The sequence below is a fragment of the Mauremys reevesii genome, linkage group 11 (genome assembly GCF_016161935.1).
Source record: "Mauremys reevesii isolate NIE-2019 linkage group 11, ASM1616193v1, whole genome shotgun sequence".
NCBI lineage: Eukaryota > Metazoa > Chordata > Testudines > Geoemydidae > Mauremys > Mauremys reevesii.
Genome location: NC_052633.1, coordinates 65,383,747 through 65,406,332, shown reverse-complemented (window position 1 = coordinate 65,406,332; position 22,586 = coordinate 65,383,747). Strand labels below are relative to the sequence as shown.

The following is a 22,586-nucleotide window of genomic DNA, read 5'->3' as shown; positions in this document are numbered from 1 at the left end:
GTATAGCAGACTTTTCCACAGATGGAATGGAAAGGAGGAGAGGAAGGATGGCCCTATGGTTAAGGTACTAGAGCACTAGATTATGCCTTGGGAGACCTGGGTTCAAGTGCCTGCTCTGCCACAGACTTCCTTGGAAAAATCACTTTGTCACTGTGTGCCTCCGTTTCACATCTGTAAAATGGGAATAATAGCACTTCCCTGCCTCACAGGGGTTTTGTGAGGATAAATACATTAAAGAATCATGAGGTGCATAGCTACTACGGTGAAAGGGCTAGGTAAGTACCTCAGACAGACTGGGGATGGTGTCATTCATAAACATTTCACATTATTTGATTAGCCAGCCCACAGTAGGAGTGATTGGCTCCTTCTTATAAATCAAGTGTACAATAGACACAAGCAAACAAAGAAGCAACTTGAAGACAAAATCTCACACTTGGATTTCTCCCAACTTACCACACAAAAGCCACTGAAAGGCAAACATTTCTTGCGGATGAGATATTTCAGGCTAATATGATTACATGCTGCAATATGATCGCCATTAGGAATCCTTCGTAACCAGCGTGCTGCCAAGTGTCGCGTGAGACAACTTCTACCTCTGAAGTGGTTAACTCCAGTTGCTTCATTACTGTATCTTTGAGAAATTCCAGAATTCTGGAAAAAACAAGTACACAGTCATATTTATCTGTCAGGCCAGCTAGCACTGTAGTGGTGTGCATTTCAAACAAGGAATTATTTCATGCCTATTCAGGGATTAGTCTATCTGGGTTAATACGTGCTCCTCTCACAGATGGCAGCACCAATAGGAATTATTACCATTGTTTTACAAGTCTGATAATCACTCGCTTTCATGCCTTTGAAACGGCAAGCAGCTTGTTTCAGTAGTTTACTTGTCAGAGTTATATTACTCATACTCTGGTCCTTGCTTTGTTTTCTGGTAGAATACATACACGAATGCAGACAAGCTTTTAGAGGCTGCAGAGCAGTTGGCTCAGACTGGGGAATGTGACCCTGAAGAGATCTACAAAGCAGCCCGGCATCTGGAAGTGCGGATTCAGGACTTTGTCCGGAGAGTGGAACAGAGGAAACTTCTCTTGGACATGTCTGTCTCCTTCCACACTCACACCAAAGAGGTAAGATGCACGTGATGGAATTTCTCTATATTGCAAAATGATGCAACAGACTGACTCAATGTACAAAGTGAAAATGCAAAGGACACAAACAGGATGCATTTATTGCACAGGGTATATGCCAAATTCCTGCCTTGTTTTATTTGGATGCTTTGGCCCTAACTGCAGTAGAGAGGAGAAATGTGCTTAAGCCATTTTTATGCATGATATGGAACAATAGCATAGTGAGACATTATAGCAAAAACAGACCAAATAGTGGTTAATTCACAATTAAAAGGTGACACTGTAAAATAAGTGGCCAGTCATATATGTTTGAGATCTAAGAACATCAATTAGGATAAACTCATTAGACATAAACATGCCTGCAGTGTAATATGTACTCCTTGAGGTAATGTAGCATTAATTAATGTAACTGTTTTTGTTTCTAGAAAAAATAACATAGCCGTTATTAGTAAGTGTTACTAGAAAAATTGAACTAGTTAATGAAGCTGATTTTTGTTTTCCAAATTAATCATAAGGAGTCACAAGCATGCATACACACGAGGTTTTGATGACTCAGTGAGAACCCGAAAACATGCTGTTTAGTGTAAGTGAAAAACATTCAAAGATAAGGCTGTCTCAACCGAGATACAGTGGACAAGACATCAAATAGGAGGCCCCTGGGGATGTAATTAAAGCATACTTCACATTTTTCTGTAGACCAAAGGCCATTCAGTGATTGACTTTTAAAGATAGGCTTTCTTCTGAGGGAGATGGAATTAGTCCGAATCATTGTTTTCATGCACTGTAGCATCAGTTTGCAACAGCACACTTGATCCATAAAGATGCTCTTATTAGCTGAAGGCTTTGCCTGTATTAGTTGAATTGCATACTACAAACAAGTCATTTATAATAGGCTTCAGCAAAGTGGGAGAATGTCCATAAACAAAAATCTTATGATGACATAGGTAGCTTCCTAGAAAGTATGAATGATTTGCAGTATATGCCTCACTTTTGTTAAGCCTTGGAGATACAGTAATGAATTTTCAGCTGTTGGAAGAGCAGGGTGCACAAAATTGCACATACTGGTCCTGATTCTGCAATGTACTTTAAAAAAAAAAAAGGTCTAAATCTAAGCACATGATAAATCCTATTGACATCAGCATTCATGTGCTTCAAGTTTAAGTATGTGCTTAAGTACCTTGCTGAATTGGGCCCATAATTCTCAGACCAAGATATCACTCTAGTGTCCAATATAGAGTCAGATTCCCATCTCAGTTTCACTGGTGTACATGAGGTGTAACTTCATTGGTTATGTCTCCACTAGAAATTATTTATAAAAAATTCGCATTGATGCTAGCATTGGTTCAGCTCCATAGATTGTAGCTAGCCAGGGGCGGCTCCAGGCACCAGCATGCCAAGCACGGGGGGCGCCGCGAGGGCAGAAGGCAGGTTGCCTTCGGTGGCATGCCTGTGGAGGGTCTGCTGGTCCCCCGGCTTCAGTCCCACACTGCTCCTGACTTCGGAGGCTTGAGGGTGCTGGCATCAGCCCCGCGCTGCTCCCAGCTTGGGGGGGTGTTGCCAGCTTCAGCCCTGCGCCGCTCCTGGCTGGGGCGGGGAGCCACCGGCTTCAGCCCCGTGCCCCTCCCAGCTTCAGCACTGGAGCTCGGGGTACTGGGTTTCACCTGTAGGGCTCCATGGTCCCCCTGAAAGGGCTCGCAAACCTCCAGGGGGCCACGGACCCCCAGTTGAGAACAACTCTTTTAAGCAATGTATCAACTATACTTCCTCAGATGATCACTGCCATTTTCTATGCTAGAACTCCCACTATTTCTACCACGTAATGTACACAAAGCCATTGATTTCAATGTAATTATTTCAGATATACAGTGGTGTATTTGAGATCAAAATCTGGTCCATAATTTAAGGTAGCAGTGGGTGAAATCTGAACTAGTTGTTTGAGATCCCATAACTAGCCCAGAATTCACCCATGATGCAGAGAGGATGGTGCTAGGACCTCTGCATTGCATAAAGTCCACCTGGCTTCTGTGCAGGGGGACATGAGTGGAGTGCAGAATGTGCACTGTTCACAGCAGACGTGGGTTTTGCAAACCCATATGGAACTGATTCAAAGGCTTCAGTGACAGCAGACCAGGGAAGGAGCCATAGATCCATGTTTATGGGAAAGCAGTGGCTTTAATAGCCTTTGCAATTGATGCAGAGACACTGCAGGTGCTATTGCAGTTCATAGCAGCCACAAGGAATAAGGAGATGCACAGTAGCTCTGCTACACAGGGGAAGCTTTCACTTCCCCTTGGCACTTTACTCATATGAATCCAAATAGTTTGGCTACATCTGGGTGGACTGAATTTCATCCCGTCGTTACCTGCATCATTCCTCTAGCATGTTTCCAAATGTTAGATTAGAATCACTGGCATTAATCATGTGGCCCCAACAGCAGTGCTTATTGCCAAGATAGTTTAGTGAGGAAATTGCTGAGGTTTCAGTGTTCATCTGCCAGATGCAGCAAACACTGAAGAGACAGTGAAGTAAATTAAGAATGCCGAAGTGGGCTGGTGCGAAGGACAAAATGTTAAAACAGTGGAGTCTCCGCACATGTTTGGATCTGGGTTTGCCTTTTTATAGTATAAATAGGTTGATCTAAGTGAAATTGACTCATGGCTTGGCTTTGTTTGGACCTGGAATTTTATTTTAAAGTGGAGAATTAACCAACATAAATGTTGTTTTTCAGTATGGCTTTAAAATAGGTGGTTGAACTCTTTAAAAGTGAAGAAATTATACTCCTTTGCCATCTTTCCCTGTGGTAGTGTTTAAACTCTTTGCTCATTTCTGTGTTAGCTGACGTCCTTCGCAGGAAAATAGAGATTTCTTGGTCTCTAACTGAAATCCAGTCCACAACCACTTTGGGAATACCCCAGGTCGCACAGATCAGTCTGAAACCAAATCCAGAAGCCTCATGCTCTAACCCCTGAGCAAATATCTATCCCAAACTAGACCTGTAAGCCTATATTCATTTTTGGCACTTTTTCAGAATAGGTCCGCATATGGCATATTGCTGCGTATTAGCTGGGCTCCCAATCCAGCTAAAATATAATCATTAGGGTCCAATTCTAAAGCCTTCACTCAGTTTTATCAGGCAAAACTCTATTGATTTTAACTGAGTTAGGGAAGAAATTCAGACTCAGATTTCAAGGCAGAAAATCTTGTAGTGGCAGCAGTAACATGTCGACATCTGAGTTCTATTGCTGCTGTTTTCTAGGAAGTATTCCAGTTACAATGCCAGCATACCCCTCTGGGAATAACTATAGAGCAGTTGTTTGCATTGCAGTGTCTTGTCTTGTTTTGTACTGGGCACATTCACACCTTTAGCGTGTAGGCTCCTCAGGGCAGGGATTATGCTGTTTGTCTGACACATTAAACACATGTATGCAGTGTAGTTGTAGCTATGTTGGTCCCAGGATATTGGAGAGACAAGGGGGGATCCGTGGCTCTTGAAAGGTGTGTTGTGGAGGGTGTTGATCATTGCAGAAGTGGACATATGTCTGCAGGTTTTGCATCTGTTGTTCTGGCAGGGTCTGGTGCTGCTTTGAGTTGGTGTGTCCTGATCTCTGGGAAGCTTGCTTCTGATGATGAATTTAGAGAGGTTGGGCTGGGGGGAAGGGGGGGGTTGTTTGGTGGGGGATGGGGGTTCAGGAAAGATTTCCTTCAGGATGGGGTCCCTATCAAGTATGGGTTCTTTTGTTTGATGGTACCACATATGGGTTCTATTGTGGGATGGTATACCTCATCCAATGCACTTAATGCCCCACTAACAACTATGTGGGTGAAATCAGACAATCAGCATGCTCTTGAATGAACTCCCACAGGAAAATGATTGAAGACAAAAACACCATATCACCTGTGGGTGAATACTTCACAAAGTGATCACTCCATATCTGACCTATCAGCCAGACACACAGATACCACAGAATATGCTCTGAGGAGAAAGTCCGTGATACACACCTTAACACCACCTTCACCAAACAAGGACACTCCACCAGAGAAGTAGATCACATCTTATAACGGGCCACCTGCATACCTTAAGATAGCCTGCTTCAATACAGAAATATAACCACCTCTGACTGCACACCCCTACTTGTCACCTACCATCCAACACTGGTAGTGTTTTCTTAGCAATAATTCAGGAAGCTTTGATTTAGACCTAGTTTTTATCTAAGTTTCTCAAATTCTCATTTTTGATAATGGATCTATTGAGACAGCTGTTTAAAGAGAGGTCAGTAGCGGAAAGTCAGTCTTGCTGACACAGTCTGTGGAAGTATTCTGACTGTCGTCTTGTGATTAACTTGTGTCTTCTGGTAATCTCTCTAACATTATATGGTAAATTCTGGAACCATATGACTGATTGCATTTATCATGTAACTCTGACCACTTCGCCTGCACCCTGCCCATTAATCTGTCTCTGCCTGGGACTACTTCTAAGATTCCCAACATCTGAGCAGCTTCTAACAACTCCCATTTCAAAAGTAAATCAATCAATTAACTTGCCAGAGAAATCCTTCCTTCCCTGCTCTTCCCCCAGTCTCCTACCTATCAAAAAGGGGACCTGGCATTGTCCAGTCAGAATCACTGACCAGACACTAAGCCGGTTACCATGGGGCAGGGTGAGGGGCCGGGTCATCAACTCATGCCAGCCCCTGCTCAGCCAGGGCTGCCTCCTACGCACAGGCTGGCTCCTTGTCAGGCTGCAGCAGCTCCTGTCCCAGCCCCCGAACAGAGAGAGCCGAGCTAGGGAGGGGGAGAGAGAGGGAGAGAGAGACAGGTTTGGTCACAGAGATCCCCTTGGGACTGTCACCTGATGTGCTGAAATTACCTCTGAGCCCATTTTCCCTGCCAGCTTGGGACTCCAGAACCCTGCCATGTTGAGCCAGACATGCTAGCTTGCTGCAACACAGGTCCAGGGTCTGGGCCACGCCCCCAAAGCTCTGCAGGCTTTAAGTGAAAACAGCTCAGTCGGTTACCTGTCTCCAGCACCCAGACACTCAGCTCCCAATGGGATCCAAACCCCAAATAAATCCATTTTACTCTGTATAAAGCCTTATACAGAGTAAGTTAGTAAATTGTTCGCCCTCTATATCACTGATAGAGAGAGATGCACAGCTGTTTGCTCCCGCAAGTATTAATCACTTACTCTGGGTTTATTAATAAGCAAATGTGATTCTATTAAGTATAAAAAGTAGGATTTAAATGGTTTCAAGTAATAACAGATAGAACAAGGTAAGTCACCAAGCAAAATAAAGCAAAAACACGCAAATCTAAGCCTAATATATTAAGGAACTGATTACAGGTAATATCTCAATAAGGTTCTTTCACAGACAAGACTCCTTCCTAGTCTGGGCCCAATCCTTTCCCCTGATACAGTCCTTGTTAGTTCCAGCAGACATCTCAGGGGACAGGGCCTCAGGGGTCCGGTTACCAGCAATTAGAAAGGTGGCAACCCTACTGCCTGAATTGCACTGGCTGAAGGCACAGGACAATATTTAGCCCTGAATCAGTGACTATTTTAAGGCCAGATATCTTATGACCTATCAAGACTAAAAGTGGCTTCTTTATGTCATTGGAAAGGGGAGACTCCAAGCACTGCTTCTTGCACATGGTCCCCTCTGAGGCCTGGACTCATTGTACTAAGGATGCTTTCTTTACTGGTGAAGGGGTATGAAAAATAGCACCAATAAAACATTTTAAAAACTCTCAAAATCATTGCTAAGACTACATGGCATATACTGAAAATACAATTTTCTGGTGCAGTATAAATGTTTCAGTGCCATGAATTTAGATGAACTACATAAGTCACTCCCACTTGATCATTCATGAATACTGTCGCTATCGTATCTTATCTTATTCCCAGGCACATAAAAACTTTATACTGTGTGCCTTGCTATTGTAATACATTAAATATCATCTAAAGATCATCATACATATCTTTCAAAGCCTGCTAGACCAAAGACTACTAGACATTCTTTATCCCAAGACCTGAAAGTGCTCCCTTGGGAATCAAATCCAATTACCCATATGCCAGGGCAGAATTAGAAATTACTGTCAGTGAGTTTCCAGGATAGAAGAATTCTGCAGACTTGTACATGAGTCATTTCCCCAGGCTTTGAGGGTGTCTTACTGTAGGTTTTTGCATCAAGTCTGTCTGTAGGTTTCACCGTCATTTGCTATGAATTCCAACTTTCATGATCATATTGCAAGGCTGTGATATTTGGTATTTTTGATAAAGCTCCAGCTCCTGGACTCAAGTGATTTCATTAGAATCTCAGCTTTGATTTAAAAATATGTAAGTTTCTAGACCTCATGCTTTTGGAAAAAAGGTTGCAAATGCAACCCAAGGGCACCCTAAAGACTCAAAAAACAGAAGGCAAATTACAAGAAAATAACATTTAGTATTTTTAGTATTTTTAAATTACATGATTTTTACATAAATTACAAGATAATTTCATGATTTTAAGGCCAGACTCAAGCTTTTGGAATCCTTTGGGTTGGCAATATCCTGTATCTGAAATGTAAAGATAAGGGGGCACTGTCAACAGCTCTAGATAGTTAGTAACTTTTTTAATGGCCTTGTATAATTAAATACCAATTTAGCAACTTATAAATGCTATTTCTTTCTCTACTGATTTTCTTTTCTGTTTAATGCACATGATGTTTTCTCCCCCATATTTAGAGTGGCAGGAACTCATGTGGTTATGTGCCAGCAGCACTGATGTCTTCAGCCTGAATAGAGACAAAGCTGGAAATAGTTTTTGTTCATTAATTGCTGAAGTTGAACAGTAGGGGGTAGACACAGGCACACACTTGACTACATTCTTGGCTTCATGAGCAGGGCTTAAATGGCATATCTAAAAGCCACCCAGCCTGGGTCCATAGACTTATGGTAGCGGGGCTTGTGCTGGCACTCTAAAAATAACTGTGAAGATGTTGCAGCTTGGGTTGGAGCCTGGGCTCTGAAGCCTGGGGGACAGGAGATGGTCTTAAAAGCCCAAGCTCCAGCCTAAACTGCAATGTTGAAGCACCGATTACACATCTGTTTTGAGAGAGCTAGCACAAGTCCTACCACAACACGTGTGTGGACCTGGGTTGGGAGAGTCAGTCCCAGATGCAGTGTAGACATGCCCTAAGGTTAGCTGTTAGCATGAATTTGAGTGTCTAAAAAGGTGCATATGCAGGTGAGCATACACGCCACAGTGTATTGAAGGGTTAAGCAAAACATAAGGTTGGGCACTGCCTTGGTGGTGTTTATGTTGGCTGGCAGTGGAGTGACAGATATAAAACCCCAAAGGAATCCCAACCTGATATAGGCATATTTAAGCTTCTTGGGTGCTGCACTAAATGTGACAGTTCTGTAATGTAGAAGGCTGCATATGCAGCTTCCCAGTTCTCTGGGGATTAAACACATGCTGCCTGCATTCATTTCAGCATCAGACTCCAGACTGGCAGCCAGCTGGCCAGGCTGTGGCTTCAAGCCTGTCTTTCGCTTGTTTAAACCTTTTTGTTTGTTTATTATGCAGTGGGGCTCACTATCTGGGTTTTTATATATTTCTTAGAAAGCTGCCATTTTAAATGGTAGAAGGGCCAGCCATGGCCTTCTGTCACTACATCCTCCCCTTGTCCCCTTCTGCTCCTATCCCCTCCATTCCCCGCCTCCTGCCCCTGGTTCCCATACCCAGCTCCTGCCCCTTCCCAAGTTCTGCCTGTGTCCCCACCTTTCTGCTATACATGCTGGCTCCTGCCTGTCCCCTCCCCATCTGACTCCTGCTCCTTCCTTCCCTCCTGCTCATATCTTCCCCCCTTCTCTCTGTTCCTGCCACATCCCCAGTTCTTGCCCCCTGCCTCCGCAGCTCTTACCCTCTCCACGCTTCCTTCTGCCCCTGCCCCTTATTCCTATTCCTCTCCATCTTCTGCCCGCCTTTGCTCCTCCCACAGTCCCTTCTCCCACTGGGCTCCTATTCCCCCCCCCCCAGGCTTCTTCCCCAGTCTTCCTCCCCGGCTTGCATCTCTTTTCTCTGCCCCCAAGTTTCTCACCCCTCTGTGAATTCCAGTCAGGCTGCTTCCTCCTTTTACACACTGCCTTGGTGCAGGGAAGCACTGAGAGCAGGGAAGCACCGAGAGCACAGGATGGGTTGTCCTGCTGCTCTCAGGTCCTGTGTCCAGCACCACCATGGTCCCTGGCACATGGGAGGTATGAATGATGTAGGGACAGTCTTGCTCAGCCCTGGCTTCCCCAGGATGGAGCATGTTCAGTTAGTTAGTATGAATGGTACATGCACAGTCTGATCATCACAAGGAACTGTGGGGGGATGGAGCATGCTCAGTACAAATGGAATCTTGAGAAAACGTAGCTTGCAAACTCTAACAAGTCTCTACTGAGCATGTGCAAACTGCAGTTTAGCAGATGCTTATATCCTGACGAAAACTGGACAAATTTTCATAAGGCTGGCTAAAGGCACCTCTCTGGCTTAGGGGAACAGCCTTCCAAATATCAAGTCCTTGCTCCAAAGCATAGAGGTGCTAGCGATTCTCAGAGAAACAGTTGTAAAAATATTTTAATACATGCCAAACAACTTTTCCCCCCAGGGGTTACCACTTTTGAAATTCAAAAAAACCCAGCACCTTCCCTAAAAGTCAAGCCTTTTGCAATCCCAACCACATGGCAACTCTGCAACCACTCCTCACCGTTCTCCCCTTCAACATACACTTATGTTTTCCTCTCTAGATACTATATATAGATAAGACTAACAGCATTGATAATAAAAAGGGTGTTTGTTTTATCAGCACATTTTGCCAGCCAGTCTTTGTAGTCTGTTTCCTGTAGCCAGTTGTCATTGAATGTGCAGTTTCTGATGATAGCTTTTTTTCTGGGAGTATAGTAGGATCCACTTGCACCATCTCCCTGATCTTCCATTATTTAATATGCCTGGCACATCTCCTCACTCTCACATGACTCAAACCCTCTCTCACACACATGCATGGTGCACTTGTGTGTTGGTGGGCAGACAGCTGAAGTGGGAACACTGCAGCATCTTTAGCGGGACATAGAAACTTTTAACATTCGATTTCCCAGTGTATTGTGATAATAATAGAAATCTTTAGACCCACGTAAAAAAAAAATCTGGCAAATTAAATTATTTTTCTGGCATCCGGCAAATCCATAGAAAACCTGACCAGGCCAGTCAAATACCAGCCAAATGGTAACCCTCTTTCTCAGAGTTTTAGCTGAAACTTCCTCACAAATTTCAGCTTAAGCAGACACCCACTGTGGAGAATGTCAGCCTGAACAGTTTAAGTTTGACAAAGTTATAAGCAACAGAAAACAGGGTCTTCTACTGGAAAGTGTCAGGCAACCGTAACCAAAGGTATCGCTATCTGTATCATTTAAAATACACACACACAGAGTGCTATGGTTATGAAATTAAATTCACTGTGCTCCAAGCAAGAGCCTTAATTAGGGGATCTAGTTCTTTTAGGTCTTTAATTTTAACAGAGATTGGCTTTTATATTGTGGTAGAGACCTTGGGAATCTTTAAATTAAATGTTGGCTTGTTTATGGTCTCCTGCTGTTGATTCTAACAAACAGAATAGATGATGACAATGAATCAAAGTTAATCACGAACAAACATGACTGTTTCTGGGACACTGTTTAATTCTGTTGTTCATCTTAAATTGACCCACTTCACAGTTTATTTTTCTATACCGGGGTCGGCAACCTTTCAGAAGTGGTGTGCCGAGTCTTCATTTATTCACTCTAATTTAAGGTTTTGCATGCCGGTAATACATTTTAATGTTTTTAGAAGATCTCTTTCTGTAACTCTGTAATATATAACTAAACTATTGTTGTATGTAAAGTAAATAAGGTTTTTAAAATTTTTAAGAAACTTCATTTAAAATTAAATTTAAATGCAGAGCCCCCCGGACCGGTGGCCAGGACCCGGGCAGTGTGAGTGCCACTGAAAATCAGCTTGTGTGCCACCTTCGGCACGCGTGCCATAGGTTGCCTACCCCGATCTATGCTTTGCACTATATTGCTTAAATTTAACTGTTACTATTGTCATTTTGAAGAATATGCCTATCAAATGATAGAGTGCTCTGAGGTTCAGGATAATCAACAAAATGACTAAACTGACGACTTTTAAGATCTCTGGGAAGGTCCAGCCTTTTGAATACACAAAGCTGCTCACCCATATACCCAAGAAGCTTCATCTAATTTTTGGTCCACTGGCCTGTTCGGCATTTTAGCTCCTCCCACCACAATTCACTATACAGATACATTTTAAAATGTAATTGAAACACAAACAAAGCACTCTAAGAATGACCAAAATTAGCTTTTTATACATAAACATTTCACTGTTTCAGTATCTTATATCTTGGGACCTTTCAGGGGTAGAATCAAGTGCTGCGTGTCTTGTTGAAAAGTTGTGAATCTTCCTTTTCAAATGGTATAAAACTCCCAGCTCAGATTTTCAAGGCTGCCTAGAAAATTTGACTTTCAAATATCAGCCCTCTCTGCAAGGTTGTGAAATATCAAACCTTACACATAAAGCCCTGATCCAGTACTGAATATTATGGGTGTTGGCTCAGTGAAATTTGTTTGGGGGGATTTTGTGAGAGGAAGACTCTCCATTTGAGGGGGGAAAGGAAAGACCTTTCTGACAGGTTGAGTTTTAAAAAATGGCAGTTGTGTAAAGGTGCTCACATGTTTGGAATGTTAGAAGTAGTCCTTGTAAAATGGATTAGTGGGCAGAGAGCAGGTGAAGCTGTTAAAGGTACAGAGTAAATACATTTATCAGATGGATGTCACCACCATAGATGCATACACACACATAAAATGAAAAAAAACAACAACAACCACACACATGCATTATCGTTGTTAGAACAGGAGAAATGTTTTTAAATACATTTCTACAGAGCCTAGGACAACAAGATAGCATTACTGATTGGGTAGATGTGGCCTGTGTGGGTACACTACTAACACAATACAAATAATAAATAAGTATATGCATATAGTTTCATGTAAGCTAAATGTATAAGAGATCAGCCTGTGACATCATCAGCTGATTATCATGAACACAGTGGCACAAATCCTGCCCTTAGCTATGCGTTTGCTACTCCCACTGACTTCAGAATCTGGCCCACGATTTTGACAGAAGCTTAAATGCTCACCAGTCCTTTGCATGGGTAGATCCCTTACAGGCTTAAACCTGTCACATACCTTAGCAGTATTAACAACGCTCTGATGCTGTGGAAGCAAGAGAGCAGGGTCATCAAGGACTGTGCTGAGATCCAATTCATTTATATTTATAAGATTATTTTACAAAGGATTAAGGAGCAGGGAAGGGAGAGCTGAGGTATCCTGGCAGCACACCCTACACCCAATCAGAAGAGTCTGAGTCTGAAATACAGCCAGACCCCTATTGAATAAAAATTCTGCCATCTGTGATCTCTTTAAAAAAAAAAAAATCAGCTAGAGCCAAATGATTGTAAACACAAACATATAGGCCAAATTTCAATAAATCTAGCATGTAGAAAGCCATGTAAAAGAAAAGTAACTTGTCTGTTCATCTGTCATGAACTTGCCAAGGGATTCCTCTGGAACATGACACATTCTCAATGTACACTGCATAGTCCTCCTTTTCCTTTCAGTCATCTGTTGTTTGGTTTGTTTTGTTTTTTCTCTGCTTTGACCATGTTCACTATTAACTTTAGAGACTCATTGCATCTACACTCCCACCTCTGATTTGGCATGTGTGCTGTGAATTAACCCTTCATATGCCAGGCCTGTCATCAGGGCCGGTGTTACCATTAAGGCAAACTAGGCGGTTGCCTAGGGCGCCAAGATTTGGGGGCCCCAAAAAGCGGTGCCCCCAATTTTTTTTTTTACAGCGGTTCCTTCCCGAGCGCGCAGTCGCTGCTCCACTTCTCCTGCCTCCCAGGGTTGCAGCACCAATCAGCTGTTTGGCGCTGCAAGCCTGGGAGGAGAATTAAAGCAGGGCTGCATGCTCAGGGAGGACGCGGAGCAGAGGTGAGCTGGGGTGGGGAGGTGCTGCACGGCTCCGGGCGGGGGGGGGGAGCCTCAGGGCAGGGGGGGAGCTGCTGCGGGGGTTGGGGCACCTCAGGGTGGAGGGGGGGCGAGGAGCTGCTGCAGGGCTGGAGGCGAGGGCACAAGGTGGGCGCGAAACTTCCTTGCACCAGCCCTGCCTGTCATAAGTAAGAGGTTCACGCTGCAGGCAAAAAGTGCTTTTTTTTAACATAGTCATTGATGAGTCAGCAAATTCTACAGAAACTCCTCTTTTTAATGAATATAAATAGTGCATTCCGTTGGTACCCTCAAGGTAAGGAGGACAGAACTTTTCCCAGTTCCCCTGAACAAAGAATGTAGGACATACTTACTAGGAACAAAGAATGTAGGCAATACTAACAGAATGGGGACTATATCCTGGGAAGAAGTGACTCTGAAGATGATCTGGGGGTTGTGGTGGATAATCACCTCAACATGAACTCCCAGTGTGATGAGGTGGCCAAAAGAGCTGATGCGATTCTGGGATACATAAATAGGTGAATCTCAACTAGGAGTAGAGAAGTTGTTTTCCCTCTGTATTTGGCACTGGGGTGACTGTTGCTTGAAATCTGTGTCCAGTTCTGGTGCCCACAATTCAAGTAGAATGTTGATAAATTGGAGAGGATTCAGAGAAGAGCTGCAAGAACGATTAAAGGACGAGAAAGTATGCCGTATTGTGATTGAGCTCTTTGAGTCTATTTAACTTTACAAAGAAAAGGTTATGGGGTGACTTGATTACAGTCTATAAGTATCTACATGGGGAACAAATATTTAATAATGGGTTCCTCAATCTAGTAGAGAAAGGTATAACATGATCCAATGGCTGGAAGTTGATGCTAGACAAATTTAGGCTGGAAATACAGTGTACATTTTGACAGTGAGGGTAATTAACCACTGAAACAATTTATCAAGAGTCATGGTGGATTCTCCATCACTGATCATTTTTGACTCAAGATTGGGTGTTTTTCTGAAAGCTCTGCTCCAGGAATTATTTTTGGGGAAGTTCTCTGTCCTGTGTTATACAGGAGATCAGACTAGATGATCACAATGGTTCCTTCTGACCTTGGAATCTGTGAATCTGTGACTGAGCATACAGCTCTATCAGTAGTATGCACAGCCAGTAGTATGCGTTGTCAACATCTGTGACAGTTTCTGTATTGAATAGTCTTCATTAAAGCTATGCTGGCAATCTCCTGTAATTCATCCCTGTCACTCAAAAACATGTTCTAGTCCCCCGTAAATGCATGCGCCTGATAAACAGAGTCTATAAAACTAGTTTAAAGTGGTTAATATTAATATGATAGTTTGAGAAGATGGTGGCTTCAGAAAGAATCTTTGGTTACAGAAAGGCAAAAATCACTTTGTTGAATCCTTCAAAAGTTTTCAGAGTGATTCAGAGTTGTCAAGTGAAATTCCTAGTGGGGAGGGGCGAGGGGGGAGAAGAGGGGAGGCGCACAAAGGTATTGAAACTGCAGATCAGAATAAATGTGTATATATGTCTAGCAAATGATCATTCAAACCACAGGGACATGTGTAGAGGAAGAGGGATATCTAGATCCCCTGTTGGAGAAGTTATGGAATGTGATGAACCAGAGAGTTTTGAATGGGAATTTCATGGCTCCCCTTCCCATCAGTATAAATCACTGAATGTTCAGTGCATGGTCTTGCAGCTGTTAGGCGCACCTCCTGTGCCAGATTCTACTTTGTTACACTGGTATAAATTGACTTCAGTTGAATTTCTCCTGATTTACACCAGTATAACTGAGTATTGAATTTTTTCTTCTCTTTGCAGTCTCTCAGCTAATTGTCTTCATAATTACCAGACAACTTAAATTAAAAATAAAAACTGCTAAAAGGAGACCATGTTTTTGCAATTCATGCTGACAGGAGGAGAACTAAAGAGCATGAACATTAGACTCCTTGGTAAAGCCACCTTCATCTCATGCGGTGGTTAGGCTCTGAATTGCATATATATGTCCTTGGGGATCTACATGCTTGATGCAAGTGTAGCTGCCATTAGCACGTTTGCCTCAAGAGGAGATTATACTGTGCTGTATCAGTGTGGTCCATGCAGAACTTGGAAAAAACATCAGATGTTTAGGCTTTGCAAATCCTTTTGCCATGGGCGAGGATACTAATTAAAACAGCTTCACATACAGAAGCACCAGATGCAGCCTAACCAAGAATGAATATCAAGAAACTGGCAAGGGAATGAAAAAGCAAGAAAGAGGTTAAGAAGGGATCAGATCCTTTCTTCACAAACTGGTCCCTTCTTTCCTTGTGTTCTTTCTTCACAAGCACTTTGTTGATGACATCTGGTCATATAATATCTCGCTGCAGGATGTCTTATCAGCATATCACCATGGAAGTTGCACATTGTGGTTTTATCAGCAGCATTGGGTTGCATCACTCTTGTCACGTGATGTTTCAGTGTTGTCACTTTAGTATGGACATTTAATCATGTGACATTTCATTTGTGATATCCGGTCATTAGGGTTGCCAACTTTCTAATCACACAAAACTGAAGACTCCTGCCCCACCTCTTCTCCAGGGCCCCACCCCGATCGCTCCATCCCCCCTCCCTCTGTCACTCACTCTCCCCCACCCTCACTCACTTTCACCAGGCTGGGGCAGGTGGTTGGAGTGCGGGAGGGTTGAGGACTCCAGCTGGCTCTAGGGTGGGGCTGGCGATGAGGGGTTTTGGGTGTGGGACAGGGCTTCAGGCTGGGGCAGGGGGTTTGGGTGCGGGGAGGGTCTGGGCTCTGGGCTGGGGGTGTGGCCTCTGGGTGAGGCCACAAATGAGGGGTTTGGGGTGCAGGAGAGAGCTCCAGGCTGGGACAGGGGGTTAGGGTACAGGGGGTGAGGGCTCTGGCTGGGGGGAGCTCAGGGGTGGGGCCAGTGATGAGGGGCTTGGGGTGCAGGAGAGGGCTCAGGGCTGGGGCAGGGTGTTGGGGACGTGCGGGGTGCAGTTTCCGGGAGGGAGTTCGGGTGCGGTTGGGGACTCTGGGCTGGGATGCAGAGGGCTAGGATGCATGGTCCCGGCAGCACTAATTGCAGCTCCCAGGAAGCAGCTGCCAGGTCCCTAGGTGCATGGGGGCCAGGGAGGCTCTGTGCACTGCCCTTGTGCCTGCAGACACCACCCCCGCAGCTCCCATTGATCACGGTTCCCAGCCACTGGGAGCTGCAGAGCCGGTACTGGGGCAGGAGCAGCACGTGGAGCCTCCCTGGCTTCCCATGCGCCTAGGGGCTGCAGGGACCTGGCGGCTGCTTCCGGAAGCCACGTGAAGCCAGGGCAGGCAGGCAGCCTGCCTTGGCCCTAGGCTTCTGCTGCACCGCCGACTGGACTTTTAACAGCCCGGTCGGCAGTGCCAACCAGAGCCTCCAGGGTCCATTATCGACCGGGCGTTCCGGTCGAAACCTGGATGCCTGGCAACCCTACTGGTCACGTCACATCTTATCAATCAATATATTGTTTAATATGTTTCCACTGATATTTCTGTCTTCCATCATTACATGTAAGACATAGGACCTTTCTGACATGAAAATGGTATTGAAATACCCCAAGAAAACATAACAATAACTTACATTTAGATAGCATTTGACATATTCAATGTGCTTTATAAACATGAGCTAATTAATTCTCACAAATACCCTGTGACATGTTATCTCCACTTTTTCAGTGTGTAAGTGAGAGAACCTGGATGGTTACTTTATTTCTCTTTTAATACTGTTTTAGCACTAGTTATCCTGATGACTATTAACCTACTGACCTACCATGAACATACTTTCAGAGCACACTGTATCATACCTTATATTGCAAATTAAGCAGATATATCATACCTTATATTGTAAATAGTAGTTTGTATACTCCCTGAGATTGTACAAGTCATCTGTTTTCTTTATTATTCTCATTTTTAATTATTAGTCCAACTGTAAAAATCTCAATAGTTATTTACACACTCCTTATTTTGCTTTCTACTAGTATCATTGCTAAAAACTTTTAAATCATATTTTGAGGGATTGAAACTGAATAGCATTTAGAAGTAGCAGCATTCAAAGATGGTGTAGCACAGGGTGCTTAATAGTTATTCCACACTCGCAGACAAGGTTTTCTTAATCATCTTTTCAGATTTTTGACTGATGTGGTCCCTTGCTCTAAGTCAAAGGCAATAATTTCTAGGTAACAGACACAGGTGTCCTTCAAACCTCCAGTAAGTGCTCTCATTAAGTACTTGAGTAAACTGATGGGTGTTGCATCAGTTGACAAAGCTGAAAGTAAAGAGCTGTCTTGTTCTTCCATCAAGTGAAGCTGCCTGTGTATAATAGGTGAGAGGAACAGAGGGAAAGTTGCTACAATACATAAGAAAAGTGGCAGATGGTCCAAAATAGTGCCTGTTTTTTTTTCCTATAGAGCAACAATCTAGTGATCAGGGAATTAAATCTTTTTTTTCTTATTAGAAACTATGATTGCCTTATTTATTTTTAAACTATCTATATACAGCTTGTTCATGGACCATAAGGGCTAAATACTCATCCCAATCTTTCTTGTAGTTGCAGTTTGCAACTACAAAATTTTCACCTGAATGTATTTTGCACCTGTAAAATTTGTGGGTGGATATTTTTTTGCAGGTGCATATCAGGTTGCTAGCCATTAGGGATTAATGATTAATATTTGCATCCATGATTTATTGGAGCAGACCATAATTCAGTAAATGTGAATAAGCAAGTGAACAAAAATACCTCTATATTATTGCTTCATGTAGGTTTTCCAGTTTTTTCTATCGTCTTTGTTTTTATGAGCTGCGAAGCGAGATGGAGTAGAGACTGCTTTCTTTTTCTGAGCTATGCACATTGTTGGCACTTATAATAAAAATGGTAATTACATATGGAAAATATGTGACTGCAAATTTTACTAATGTTAAAATGCAGGAGGAAAACTCGCTTCCTGCAAATGTATGCCAAAAACTTTATTACAAAACATAAAGGGTTTCAATGAAAAACTGAATCTGTACTCAGCCTAAAATGAACTGGCTGCCCAGGAGTAAGCATAGGGAAGCCTACGGGCCACGTACCATATGTCTGATGACTTATTCTTTTCTGTTTGGTTATCCACTGAAAAATGATCTGAATCAAAAGTTAATGATTTATAGATATAAAAAGTTGCCTTGGTTTTTAAAATCGGTTGTTGGAATGGACTGATTTTTAAGAGAGGCTGAGCACTTTCCACTCCCACTGATGTCTGTGGATATTGAGAATGCTCAGCACCTCTGAAAATCATGTAGTGACCCACTGGTATGAACAATGGATCATGCAGGTTTTTTTAATGCAGTTTGATGGCAGTTTGTTTAATTTGTGCAGCTCATTTGTTTTCAAATTTCCTTAGTAAATGTTTCCATGGTACAAATGGTGTTTACCAAGTGATATTTTCTGTTGATTCCCGCATTCAATTTCCATTTTTTAGTGGAAACAGATGAAATTTGAGCCTCACAATTACTCTGAGCTGAGAATAACAACTCTTAAATCATTGACAAGAAATACCAGTGCTCAGTAATACTCTGCACATTGCAACATAGAAGTATGACTTGAGGTGCAGAATAGCAACCTTTGACATGATTTAGTGATCATTCCCTGTCACACCATGGGCCCTTCACTCGTTAGAACAGAAAGGGTGGAAAAGCGTTATTGAATCCAGGGAAGGGCTACAGTGAAATACATTATAAACTCTTTCTGATAGGGTTTGTATGCCAAATGGGGTTTTTTAAATCAATTCAGTAGTTGCGTCAGAATTAAAAATCAGTCCCCCAGAACACACAATGTTTTACTGAATTGTATCAAGCTAAAATAAAGAGTGTGGCTTCTTGGTCTCACTTAACAACCAGCTTGACCTCCGAGTGATGCTGTAGTGGATTTCATTTTATTACTTTTGCTGCACTTATAAATGAAGAACCTTGTAGTGAATTATTCTAATTGGAATTACTAGTAGTACAACACCTGGGAGGTGTGAAATAAAGATAAACTTGAGTCAGATTCCTTTTGCAAGTTGTTTCTGAAATATCTTCTTAATCTTATTAATACTGACTGATCCTTTGTATTAGGATTTCCCAGGGATTGGTGGAGTCTAAAGATTTAAAACCGTCTGAGTCAAGGATAACCTAAATTCTGATAGCTTTTGTTATGCAAATCCTCACAATCAAAGGTCATCCTCTGGAAAGATCTGAAGTTAATGAGTTCAGATATTCAGGTGCAATCTCAAGCAGATGTAGACATTTTTGAAAATGCTTTCCTGAGTGACTTGCCCGTGGTTACACAAATAGTCAGTAACAGATAGGCTTATAGTCAATTGGGCCTCATTCTGAAGAGAAACATAGTTTTACCCACTTCACTGACTCTCCCATGTAGTGGTCTGTTTTTTCCTTGATGTGTACCTCTAACTCTCTTTGAGGAGAATGACTTTGTAGCGGCATGGAAGAGCAGACAAAACACAGTTCCACTGTTGCCCAATGTACTAGCCCTGTCCTTTTTAGAATTGCCACAGTTGGAATGGTGACACTTCCCAATACAGTGACTTGTCCTGTCACCTTGCACAACATGCAGCAGAGAGCAACAGAGACTGGGTTAATGGGACACATCAAGTGGAAAATATTCTCTCATAGAGCCATGAGGATTTGCTGGCACATCGCCAGCTCAGTTGGTACAATTTTACACTGCTCTTAAGGAAAGCTTAATGGGGAAACCTTAGTGCTTTGTAGGGGGCTTTGTAACTATCTAGGAGCTTGGGCTTGTCTGCTGTTCAGATTTCAGTGAGTGAACAGTTGGCTGGAAATTCTAATCTAAACACTTAGTAAAATGATGTTTTTAACTAATAGGACCATTTTAAATGACTGGATCAGCATAGAATTGATTTGGGGTCACTGCTGTCTAGTAAAAACAAAGACACCTTTTTATTATGTGTGGATTTCATCTAGATCCTAAAGTCACAATCTCAGATGCAGAGGGCACATTGCAGAAACACTGTATGGAAAGCATGGTTGACTGGGCACAACTGATTATCAATCAATATCACACACTTGATATATTTTCTTAGGGCCTGATCCTGCAAGATGCTGAACACCTTCAACTCCAAGCAAAGTGACTGGGAGTTGAGGACATTCAGCTCCTGATAGGACTGGGTCATTGCAAATTTAAGGGGTTATAATGTATTTGTTGTATGTAGAGTTCGTTGCAGCAGTTTGTTAGTTTAAGGTTATAGTGATATATAATAGACTGAGGTGCCAATTAAATTGAGAAATAAAGTGCTTAATATTCTGATATGTGTATTTTACTTTGATGTTTAAAATTAAATTCCATCTGCCAGAATCGAGAACTCAGTACAGGTTTTTGATTTTGAAACCATAAGTTTAGGTATCATTTAGCATCTGAATCTGTGTGTAGAGTCTTGATTAATGCTTTCTAAAATGGGATTAAAGGATAAAAGGGTTAAATTTCAACCTCTGTTTCTTTCTGATTTGTATTTCTTTCCTCTCCTTCACAGCTGTGGACATGGATGGAAGATCTGCAGAAGGAGCTCTTAGAGGATGTCTGTGCTGACTCGGTGGATGCGGTTCAGGAGCTTATCAAGCAGTTCCAGCAGCAGCAAACAGCCACCCTGGATGCTACCCTCAATGTCATTAAAGAAGGGGAAGATCTAATCCAACAGCTCAGGTATGTTTCCTACCTCAGGAGAGATGTCAAGAAATCTGGCAAAGCATTGTGCGTTAGGTGCAGTTTAATGGGGGAAATGTAACTTACAATTTAACAGAAGGATATATTCACTACCTTTTTTATATTTACGATGATTCAGGCTCTAATAGTATTTTATTGAAACTGCAAGGAGTGATTTGTAGAGACTAAGAAGAATAGTCTATGAATCAGCATGGGTTGCTGTATCTGATGGATTGATAGATGTATAGATTAAATGTTTTTCAGGTGAATATTTTTGAGTGAATATTTATGGAAGATTGTTAAATGGTTCTGAGCTGAGGCCCAGTGAGTTACGTGATTACTCTTGCTGTATGGAAGCTGTATGCCTGTAAATAAAACCTGTATAGTTACATAACAGGCGACAGTATTTCATTGTGTACAGTACATGTAGTTTATTCATGCTGTCAGACTGTTCTTGTATTGGTATTTGTATTATAAATTAAAGCTGCTCTTTTTACCCAATTTAGAATGCGCTAGTTGACTGACTTTAAGAAATGTTTCCTTCCTCTCAGTAAATATGAGTTTCTTAAACTTTGTTCCTATCCTGTGTTTCTGTATCTTATCAAGAAATTCCACCTCAAGGGTCACGTTCTGCTCTCATTTACACTGGTTTAACTTTGACTTCAGTGGTGTTTTACTGATTTTCCCTGTTGTGACCGAGATTAGAATCAAGCCCTATATTTTTGTATTGGGAGGGTTATCCTAGTGTGAAGAATCTTCCAATACCTGCCAGGAATGTAACCAAATGATCATCGCTAAAATAGAAGAAGTAACTTGTTTAATGGGAATTAACTAAATGCCAAAAATCGTATTCACTCTTCTTGAGTCGTCCATACAGAGTCTATAGATACAAACTACCTCTCTCCCTTCCTCCACATGCAGCTATGTACATTCCACCGCAAGAACTTTTGCTATATATAATGTGGTTATATAGAGCTTGACTGTGATTCAACCATATGCAGCTACATGGGGGGAAAAAGGGTGTACATGTCTCTGCCTCACTGTACACCTGCACAAGGCTTACCTGGATCACAGCCTTTTGAGTGCAGGAGGGAAAACCAGGGATTCCTTGCTTGATATTTCTTGCTGTGAGCCGATGGGTAAGGAAGGACAGAAGAAGGCAGAGTCTTGGTTTCATGGACTACAAGCTAGCTGGCCAGGAGTGGGGGGAAATGTGCTGTGTTTGGTAATAAGCTAACTCAGCATGCTTCCCCATGCAACTGTGCAAAACGGGAGCTCAAGTCATAGTTTCTTTGTGGAGCTTCTCCTGGGGTGGTGCAGCTACACACCACTCATTATACAGGGCTAGGAGCAAATTCTTAATCACCTTCCAGTATCATGGTTAGGTTGCAGTGCTTGCACAGAAGTGCCAGTTTACTGCTTCAGTCCCAGGAATTGATGTTTCAACATGTTTGGATTTTTTTTCAAGACAGAATCACAGACTGATAGGGACTAGCAATGGAAAATGTCTGCTGGTTCATCCTATTACACTACCAGTGCAGGATTTTTCCTTACAGTATATTTTATAGTGCTTCAAACGGTCTTATTTTAAATGTCTCAAGTAATGCAGCTGCTACTATGTAATTTATGGGGGAAACAAAACATAA

At 42.5% G+C, this 22,586-nt stretch overlaps 1 protein-coding gene across 18 annotated transcripts in view; it reads left to right on the top strand.

The window, feature by feature from the left end:
• Positions 1 to 22,586, top strand: part of KALRN (kalirin RhoGEF kinase) — a 737,748-nt gene that overhangs the window by 455,661 nt on the left and 259,501 nt on the right. For all 18 annotated transcript variants that reach the window (XM_039493997.1, XM_039493996.1, XM_039493992.1 and 15 more), the window contains 2 exons: positions 939 to 1,130; positions 20,771 to 20,940. In XM_039493997.1, the coding sequence (XP_039349931.1) occupies positions 939 to 1,130; positions 20,771 to 20,940 (362 nt within the window). The remainder of the gene's footprint in view (positions 1 to 938; positions 1,131 to 20,770; positions 20,941 to 22,586) is intronic.